The sequence below is a fragment of the Poromitra crassiceps genome, assembly GCF_964638095.1.
Source record: "Poromitra crassiceps genome assembly, chromosome: 10".
Classification (NCBI taxonomy): domain Eukaryota; kingdom Metazoa; phylum Chordata; class Actinopteri; order Beryciformes; family Melamphaidae; genus Poromitra; species Poromitra crassiceps.
This window is the reverse complement of record NC_139631.1, coordinates 24,046,109-24,056,375: the sequence shown is the minus strand read 5'-3', so window position 1 is coordinate 24,056,375 and position 10,267 is coordinate 24,046,109. Positions and strand designations below refer to the sequence as shown.

General features: G+C 44.0%; 1 protein-coding gene across 1 annotated transcript in view; it reads right to left on the bottom strand.

Annotated features, from left to right (window-relative positions):
- Positions 1-3,768: 3,768 nt before the first annotated feature.
- mfsd3 (major facilitator superfamily domain containing 3) overlaps positions 3,769-10,267 on the bottom strand; it is a 28,450-nt gene continuing 21,951 nt past the window's right edge. The window contains exons 5-6 of the mRNA XM_083644764.1: positions 7,084-7,193; positions 3,769-4,261 (exon numbers count right to left, since the gene is read on the bottom strand). Of these exons, the coding sequence (XP_083500890.1) occupies positions 4,055-4,261; positions 7,084-7,193 (317 nt within the window). The 3' untranslated portion in view covers positions 3,769-4,054. The remainder of the gene's footprint in view (positions 4,262-7,083; positions 7,194-10,267) is intronic.

Genomic DNA, 10,267 nt, shown 5'->3' with positions numbered 1-10,267 from the left:
CAGACACAACACAAACACATGTAGACACAACACATGCAGAGACACAACACAAACACACGTGATGCAAACACACATGCAGACACAACACAAACACACATGTAGACACAACACAAACACACATGTAGACACAACACAAACACACATGTAGACACAACACATGCAGAGACACAACACAAACACACGTGATGCAGACACAACACAAACACACATGCAGACACAACACAAACACACATGCAGACACAACACAAACACACATGCAGACACAACACAAACACAGCGACAATATTTGACAAAGGATGTTTGCAGCGATATGTTGTCAACACTTTAGCCGAGAGAAAAATATGATCACAAACTCATAGCTGAATATGATTGGAATTCACCAACATTGCTTTCATGCTTTGAAATTAACGAGCAGTCGACTCATTAACATGTCTTCAAATCAACATGAAAAATAAATCACCCTTGGAAATGACGCGAGTTATTAAAATGATAACTGTGAATCTGATTTTGATTTATAATTCCCGGGTCTCTCTTTTCTTGTCAAATTAGATTTTCTATCCTGTTGTATTATATAAATACAAGGGACGGCACTCATGGCTGTAACAACCCTTTACATTTTGAGTGATACAGTATGACACACATAGGGAGGGACACATTTCCCTTCTCCATATTTTCCAGTTCTCTGCATCTCAAAGCATGGAGCTGTGTGCTTTGGAGCAGTTAGCCTACTCTAGTTTTCCCTACTCAGACTCATCTTCCAGTTCAAAATGGCGCCCAGGTGAATAAAGCCTGCTTCTTGATTAATAGAGGCGGGTGACCTTGACCCTGTTCAGAGTCTAGGGGTGTCTCTGAATAGTTAGGGCAGGCAGCCCCTTCTTAATGGTTCAGAGAGTTAGGCCCCGATCAGACAGAGAGCACGTTTCACCCTAAACAGCCGGCCCAGGCCTCGCACAGCAGCTTCAGCAGCAAACCCTCAGTCTTCTCTCTAGGCTTTGAGGAGAAGAAGCGTTCCTCTGTAACGTACGGCAGTGGAAGGCTAAGTGAGGGAATGAGCGGCGCGCTAATGGTGTCATGTGACAGTCCTCTCAATAGACGGCGGCCTAAACGCCCCTTTCACTCTTTGACACTTGCTCTTTTGCAAGAATGGCGAGTGGATAAAACGTAAGCCTCCCTCCTCATCCCGCCCTCAGTCCGTGCATCGCCTCTCCTGCCATACAAACAGCAGGCCTATAATGAGGCAGGATGAGAATGTGTAAAGTGGAGGTCTATTGAGAGGCTGTGTAAGCTGGCCTAATCCCCCTTCACAGCGTTTGTTGTGTTATTAGAGCTGGATGGGCCGTGGATCCTGTGACACCCACCCTATTCACTCCTATAGCCCTCAGCCCCCACACTGCAGCTGTAAGACACGCTGGATTTGAGAGGTGTGGGACCCTTTCTGCCCGGGGTGAAGATTAGGTGAAAGCTGCTGATGTCGGCTGGAGTTTGACAAAAGGGTAAACCTTAATGGCATTTTTAAATATTGCATTGCCTATAGTTGGAGAAACAAACACCTGAGGCTTTCGTAATTCACTCGGCAGCTTTATTTTTTTTTCTGCACAAATCTCAGTCAACAGAGCTGAGAGACAGAGATGTGCTTTGCAACAAGTGCTCTACTGCTCGGTACATGAGTGGGCTTGGCTAAATGGCTCACCATCACCCAGTAATGAATGACATAGTATGGAATCCCCTAATATGGCTATGCCTTTGCCTTTCTTTCTCTCTCTCTCTGTATGTGGTGTGTGTGTGTGTGTGTGTGTGTGTGTGTGTGTGTGTGTGTGTGTGTGTGAGAATGTGTGTGTGTGTGTGTATGTATGTATGTATGTATATATACTGTATATATATACATATAAATATATATGTATAATGTATGTATGTATATATACATATATATATATATAGTGTTCATTTGAGTTCATTTGATTTTGCTAAATTAAATATTCTTTTGTCCACCACTCCACCCCCCTCATCTTATGTGCCTTTAATTGTCTCCAGTCTACACAATAAATGATCAATTGTACAGCTGCATTTCTGTTAATACGTTCACCGACATGGAGACATTCCTGAGAATATCCTGTTCTTATAGCACACAGTGAAATACTAAACAGTCCCCGCTGCTGTTCCATTTAACACTTCAAGTCCAGAAAAACATATTTCAGACAGTATACAGTACTGTGGAGAATTCTTACATTTATAGTACATATTATTCTTGTGCATTTGATATACCGTAAATTCCGGACTATAAGCCGCACCTTTTTTCCCGTTTTTTGGGCTTTTTTGGCCCCTGCGGCTTATATAACGGTGCGGCTTATCTATGGATTAAAAAAAAAAAAAAAAAAAAAAAATCTCTCTTTTTTAGCACTCTTTCTAACTATAAATCCACTTCTGTTTTAATTTCCTCTCTTGCCCTCTTTTCACCACACTGTATGACACTGTATGACACTGTATGACACTGTGTGCACTGTAAATAACAACACAGGTGGTGTTGTGTTATGTTGTTTTGTTGAAATGTTAATAAATGGGAGCATTACATATGGTAATTAAACATTAAAACACAATAAAAAAAAAAAAAAAAAAAAAAAAAAAAACATTAAAACACCCGCGGCTTATAGTCCGGTGCGGCTTATATAAGAAAAAAATAGTCAACTTTGAAGGTGCGGCTTATACACCGGTGCGCCTTATAGTCCGGAATTTACGGTATATATATATTTTTTTTATAAAGGACATAAATTCAAACAATGTCAGGACATACCGCACTGCGCCAATGGCATTGGTCTTTCGAACTTCAGAGTTGGTTAACTCAAATCATGTGATGAATCTGATTCTCCAATTCAAAAACCGCGATAAGATGGCACCATGCAGTGTAAGGCTAAGGGCTCCTACTACAGTAACTAACTAGCTAACTACCAGGGTTGGCATCTGTTTTCATTTTCATTCTACTTTGAAAAACAGCATTAAAACGCATAATCATTTACTGAATAAATGCTGATCATTCAACAGTTGCATTTTGCTCCCTTTATCAATTGAAACAGATTGCTCCTCAACCCCGATAACTTCAAACCTACTTTGGCTAGATGTATGATTTATGTACTGTAACATACTGTATGTATTGCTATTGCTAGTTCTATCTAATAAAGCATTTGAGTGTGCAGTGTATACTCTACGTGCTGCAGCTATATTCTCCTCTCTGTATCGTACTGTACAGTGCTGATACGAGGTAGTAGAGATTCACTCATTTGTAACTGTAAACCATACAACTTTGGATAATGACAAACCTATTGACATACAGTGATAGAGCAACCATCACAAGTTAGCAATATTGCTTTTGGCTACAAGCCTTATTGCTGGCTTATTATATCACACTAAAATGGCTCAGATGATCATCTGTTAAGACAGCCCACACAAAACAGCTTTTATATTTCCCCCCACATAGTTTACTTCTCACAACCCAATGCAGTATGTACAGTATTAATACACAGGACAAGATGTGTTAAGGGATAGTAACATATTGTCCTGTGTATTAATTAATAATAATGACTGTTACTGCACCTGCCTCTCCATGTTCAATCCATGAAACCCTAAAACTAAACCCTGACAATTGAACAAACCAAGCGATTTCACCAATCCCTGGCCTCCAGAAGACCTAGTGCACGAAAGCCCAATACCATCCTTATCAACAGTGTCTGCAAGTTTCATCAAGGTGCATCTAAGACTTTTCCAGACCTTCTGAATGCAAGATAATACAAGGCCAATAAAAGCCAGTGAAATGAATGTGAAAATTGGAGAAGAGAAGAAAAACTGTTGTCATTTCAGAGAACAGGACTGCAAGAGCAGGCCGATTTCTCACTACAAAGAAAGCACGGGGGAAAAAATATTAATATATTTAAGACCTATAAAACTGAAATGAAGACTTAAAGGGTGCGTTGAAAAGTATTCAAGGACTTTTGAGGCGTTTGAATCCAGGTTTTCAGACTAAGAGAGATATTTCAAGACACCTGCACACACGCTGATCTGGCTCTCACTGGGGCTGCTCTCTGATCTGGTGTTCCCTGAGCGCTCCGGTGAGGGTGGCTGTCCACACATGCAGGGCCGTCCCCGCAGAGAGGGTCAGGAAGAGGAGGAAGGCAACTTGGAAACCGAACCAATCCACCACGCCTCCGGCCAGGGCGCTGAACGTCAGCTTCCCCAGCACCTCCAGAGTGGCTAGGAAACTGTAGTGGGTCGCCTGGAGGGGGACAGAGCGTGGAAGGGAAGGACGAAGGGAGGAGAGAGAGGTGGGAATGATGAGATGAGATGGAGGGAGGGGGGGAGGCGAGGGGAGGGGAGGGGAGGGGGGGGTGGAGGAGAGAAGTCAGAGGAGAAAAAGGACAAGGGGGAAGTAGAGGGTTGAGAGGAAAGAAAGGAAGGCATTGTAAGGAAGAAGGGAGTAGTAAAGCAGGAGTAGTAAAGCAGATATAAGGAAGAAGGGGAGAGTAGTAAAGCAGGAGTAGTAAAGCAGAGTGGTTTTGCCAAATGAGGGGTTGAGGAAAGCAGGATAGAAAAGGGAAGGGAAAAGGGTAGAACACAATGGTTAAACTTGTGACACTGCAAAAATCCCATCCTGTAGATGTGTCCTTTAAACTAATACAGGAGAACAATTGGCCAAGGTAAATACGCAGTGAAGGTAGGAAGGGGAGAAGGTGTGATTTGAAAGGGTAGGGAGAGGCAGGGAGGGAAACGATAGAAGACGGAGCCGCGAAGAGAAAGAAAGCGTGAGATCGTGGTCTGAGACGATGGATGGAGGCCAACCGGAGAAGAGTATCTGATCCCAGCCTTAAGGCTCTCGAGACGGAGAGAGAGAGACATGAGAGAGAGAGGGAGAGAGGGAGCGATTACCTAACCTCCCAGCCTCCTCCCTCTGCCTCACAGTAGGTAGCTCACTCCAACACAACGGAAGGACTCTACTGACACCTATGCTAGTTCCTAACATACGATGGACTAATCACTTACTACACTGATCCATGAGGCCGATTATTTCCTCCATTACCGCAAACGTCTTGAATCCTTCTCCTGTACGTAACTGTATATGGATCAGATTGCAGAACCTCCTCCTGTCATTAAGGGACCCACCAGAAACAAATCCACCACCCATTTTGGATGACAACCCGTCGTCATATTTTTCCGTACAGGAAGTTCCTCGATGGGGGAGGGGAAATGAAAGAAAGAAAGACATGATTTGAATCTGAGACGAATGTGGAGGAAAGGAGTAGAGTTTGTAGTATTTGAGCTGCGAGGCCGGTCCCAGGCCAGGCGAGGGTAGAGCACTGAGAGCCTGTGTGACCACAGCTAAGTGGAGTGCCTTTATTCTGAGCAACTTGTTTAACAGATTCTGTTTCTTTCTCCTGGGGATCCTTAACAAGCACTCACACTATCGGCTTACCGTCACTGGATAGCACTACCTTCAATAACACACACACACACACACACACACACACGCACACTCACGCAAGCTAATGCTCCCTCCTGTGTGTGTGTGTGCGCACCGTGGTGCGGGCGGGCGCACGCACACACACTGACACACACGCTAAAAAGCTATAACATATGCGTCATGAGAACCTCTCAAATTAACCCCGGGGTTATCGCGGTTTTCATCATCAAAGGTTGTGATTCTTTTTTTGCTTCTTCTTTTTATAATGGTATTTATTTTATTAGCAACTGGAACGGATCATCTCTGCTACAGTCTGTGGGTATTCTCTGTGACTTCTTCTTTCCCTTTCCTCTCCACTTTGAGAGCGACAGCAATTTAAATGATAATTTGTCACCTTCACAGATTGATTGAGTGACGCCTGAGTCGCTGTGTGAACAACGATCACCTCCAGGCAACCATGGCCCAGTTACGACAGGGACAAAAGCAGTTATGTCAAAGAGGGGCGAGGGAGAGAGAGAGAGAGAGAGAGAGAGAGAGAGAGCGAGAGAGAGAGAGGAGAAAGACAGTGGAAAAGAGAGTATTTAGAGGACTACAGAAAGACAGAAAGAGGGGACAAAGACGGGCCAATGAATAGAAAGTGGGTCTGCTGCTAAGACTGGTGAGACTCTCCAGGTAAGAAACAGCTGATGAGAACTGACAGGTGGAGTAGATGATGGGGGGGGGGGATAGGTGACGATAGGTGTGGTGCTGCATGTCAAGCATCTCCCTGTCCGGCCCCCCATTGACGACCGAAGGAAATGATCTCACGCTACAAAATAGGACAATTACAGCAAAGACAGGAGAGGAGAGAGGAGAGGCGAGAAGGAGGAGAGGAGTGGAGGAGAGAGAGAGGGGGGGGGGGGGCGGAGGGGGGGAAGAGAGTGGGACGGCAAAGATAGATTGTGTTTTTCTTCAACCACAGGAGATGTTTGACCTGACGGTGGAAGAATGAGACCATTAGAGGACAACATTTTGAAGACAGAGAAAGAGGAAAAGAGAGAAGAAATAATGAGAGTGAAACAGACAGGCAGGTAAAACTGTTGGTTGCTTTTCCGTAGGCTATAGCACGTACTGTACATAACCACCACCAAGCCAAAAGGGTTTGATTCCCCCCACTTCTTTTTCTTATATAAGCACAGCACACACACATAAATAAAGACAGTTTTACCCTAGGTCTCCTGAATGAGCTTGTTGCGTACAGGTGTATGTACAGGTATATCTACAGGTACAGGTGTATGTACAGGTGTGAGTACAGGTGTATGTACAGGTATATCTACAGGTACAGGTGTATGTACAGGTGTGAGTACAGGTGTATGTACAGGTATATCTACAGGTACAGGTGTATGTACAGGTGTGAGTACAGGTGTATGTACAGGTATATCTACAGGTACAGGTGTATGTACAGGTGTGAGTACAGGTGTATGTACAGGTATATCTACATGTACAGGTGTATGTACAGGTGTGAGTACAGGTGTATGTACAGGTATATCTACAGGTACAGGTGTATGTACAGGTGTGAGTACAGGTGTATGTACAGGTATATCTACAGGTACAGGTGTATGTACAGGTGTGAGTACAGGTGTATGTACAGGCTGTTTTACCTGAATGCTCTCCTCGGCCCTCTGAGTGCAATGCATCATGGTAGTGAAGGTGAGTGTGGTGATAAAACCGCCGAGGAAGTGTTGAACACTCATACTGAGGACAGCCATACCTGAGAGAGGGAACGCACACGTGCAAGACCCAAGTACACACACACACACACACACACACACACACACACACACACACACACACACAGAGGGAGGATGAATGGAAACATCGTGCTTGTCAGTGCGTGTCTGACTGTGACTACAGTAAGACGCAGAGAAAAAGAACAATATTTTCCTGAAATAGCCTGAAAACTACCGACTTTACGCTGTTCTGTTCTGCGCTCTGCCACACCGCTCACTGTACTCTGTATCCTATTGTATCTGCGAGTCAAAGCAGGGGGAAACGGTAAGATGCTGTCTCCTCTCCTTGCCACCCCTCTCCCGGCCCTCCCCAAACACACATGTAGTGTATCCTCTGAGGGGAAGCGGTAGCGCGGTGTTAGCGGGGAACACAGAGCAACCACAGAGCCTATCTGTCTCTGCTCCTGCTAACACTGAATTATTCACTCCAGCCGCCAGAGTTTTTTTTTTTTTGCAGAATAAGACTCTTCTGTCAGCGACACAAGACTGAGGGAGTCACACACAGATACAGCCACTTATCAGACTGGGGGAAGTGGAAAGCGGAGAGTTATCATGTAATATTGAAAAATTCGAAAAACTGTTTTCCTGAAATCTTTGTTGTGGGTTTAAAACGGAGGGGGGCGGGGGAGGGAGGCGGGCTCAACTTTCAGCCTGAGAGACTTGATAAGAGAACAGACGACTCCGGCGGGCGGGGATGAATGGTGCAGATCTGAATCCCAAATGCGTTGCGACTGGCTGTGCAACACAATCAAATGTGTCATTAAGACGCGAACTGAACGGCTCACTGGAGAAGCGCACCGGAGAGGATGACTGATGTTACATCCCTGTCTATCAATGTCCTCACCATCACCCCCGTCTCCTACTGTAATACTAACGTTCATTTGGCTCAGATACTTGTGCTCGAGCCCCATCGATGGGGGTCTAGTATGTTAGGTGAACTTGTTGCAGGCTGACTGGAGGCTCTATGGTACAACCTTACTGTACTGATATTATGATTCTTACCTAACCTCCCAGCCTCCTCCCTCTGCCTCACAGCACAACAGCGTTGGGCAGCTCACTCCAACACAACGGAAGGACTCTACTGACACCTATGCTAGTTCCTATAACATGCGATGGACTAATCACTTACTACACTGATCCATGAGGCCGAGTCTTTCCTCCATTACCGCAAACGCCTTGAATCCTTCTCCTGTACGTAACTGTATATGGATCAGATTGCAGTTAATTTGTTCGCAGTTCTCGAATGTCGTCAAGACGATTCCGCACGAATGTCACTAATAAAAATGAATGCATGTACTGTATTGGCAAGTGAAGTTATTCTGATTCCAAAACCTTTTCATCCATAAATGAACCCGCAGACTTTTACCCCACGCAGGAACCTCCTCCTGTCATTAAGGGACCCACCAGAAACAAATCCACCACCCAATTTGGATGAGAACCCGTCGTCATATTTTTCCGTATAGGAAGTTCCTCGATGGGGGAGGGAAAATGAAAGAAAGAAAGAAAGAAAGACATGATTTGAATTTAAGACAAATGTGGAGGAAAGGAGTAGAGTTGGTAGTATTTGAGCTGCGAGGCCGGTCTCTAGGCTCTATGGTACAATCTTATTGTACTGATATTATTGAACTCCAATAAATTACACACCTGCCAGCCTCGCCGAGGACCACAATGGAAATATCAGGAACACAATGGAACTAAGTTTAAGACTTTATTGTGATATCCTAGGTGAGTTATTTTACGTATGTTGTTGGTGTATCGTTTGTTTTGTCAAATAAATCCATTCATTCATTCAGACATCATGAGATGAATATGTAGGCTTCTCCATTTCCATTAAAAACAACACACGTTATGTAAGGGTTAATGCACGACGAGGTGTCAAATTTTTTATTTTTTATTTTAAAGTAAAATGCATGAATTTGGTGTACTTTGAGAAAGCTTAAGAGCAAAATTAAAAGGCTAGATCTATGAAGAACATGTCATCATTACTGTGCTGTGGGTTTACAATGACAAACTAAATTTCTCCCTATAGACTCTAGTCTAGAGGGTATGCATGTGATGTCACAGAGGCAGAAGTCACTGCAGGGTCACGCCCACTGAGTCACAGCAAGACTGAGCTTGAATGCAGTAATCAGCCGAGATAACTGACACCTGCTGCTCAGGGAGGAACTTGACACTCATTTTGACACTCATTCCCGATTGAGGGGGCGTGTTCCAGTGGGTGTGCATACTCTCTATCACATGCATACCCTCTATAAGTCAGGGATACTCAACTTGCTTTGCCAATTTCGTGAAATGATAGAAGGCGAGGGGCCAGTTAATAAACAAACAATATACATTTTTCTGTAGCGGATTGTAGGTTTTTGGGCTGTCAGCCGGAGTTTAGGCTGATAATGTTGTGCACACCGGATAGTTAGTTAGGTTAAGTTAGTTAGGTTAAGTACATACATAAGTGCCTGGGTAGCGAGCAGATGGCGGTATTTGACAATTTAGCAGCTAAATCATAGATTATTGAAAGATATTCCATATTCCAGACTGAAATGCTATAACAGAAGTATTGGCCAGAATGACATGAACATTTGGACACTTATTCACTGTAAAAAAAAATATATATATATATTTTTTTTGGTCAACATCTTTTTGTGGTGGTCAAAATCCTTTTGTGGCGGTGCGCCACAAATTCCTTTATGTATCAGAAACACTGACTCCCTGTACTGTACTGTATGTTTTCAAGTAAACGTGTGTCTGTGTTTATCCAAGAAATGTGGTTACACACAAACACGCACATTGTACACCCGTGACTTCAAGTAGTGCATGTGTGTGTGTGTGTGCGACTTGTGTTCATGCTTGTGTGTTTTGGTGTGTTTATTCAATTAACCCATTGATACCTAAGAAACGCTGCATCACCTTTCCGACATTAAACCAAGTTCTGAGCTGAAGCTGTGTCAAACTGTTTTGACACGCCACTTAACGCCTCGAGTTTGCCTGCAGCCACTGAGAACAATAGGCGTGTTTGCTGACGCTAGCATCCAACCCTTTCTGTCTGTCCAGGGCTTAA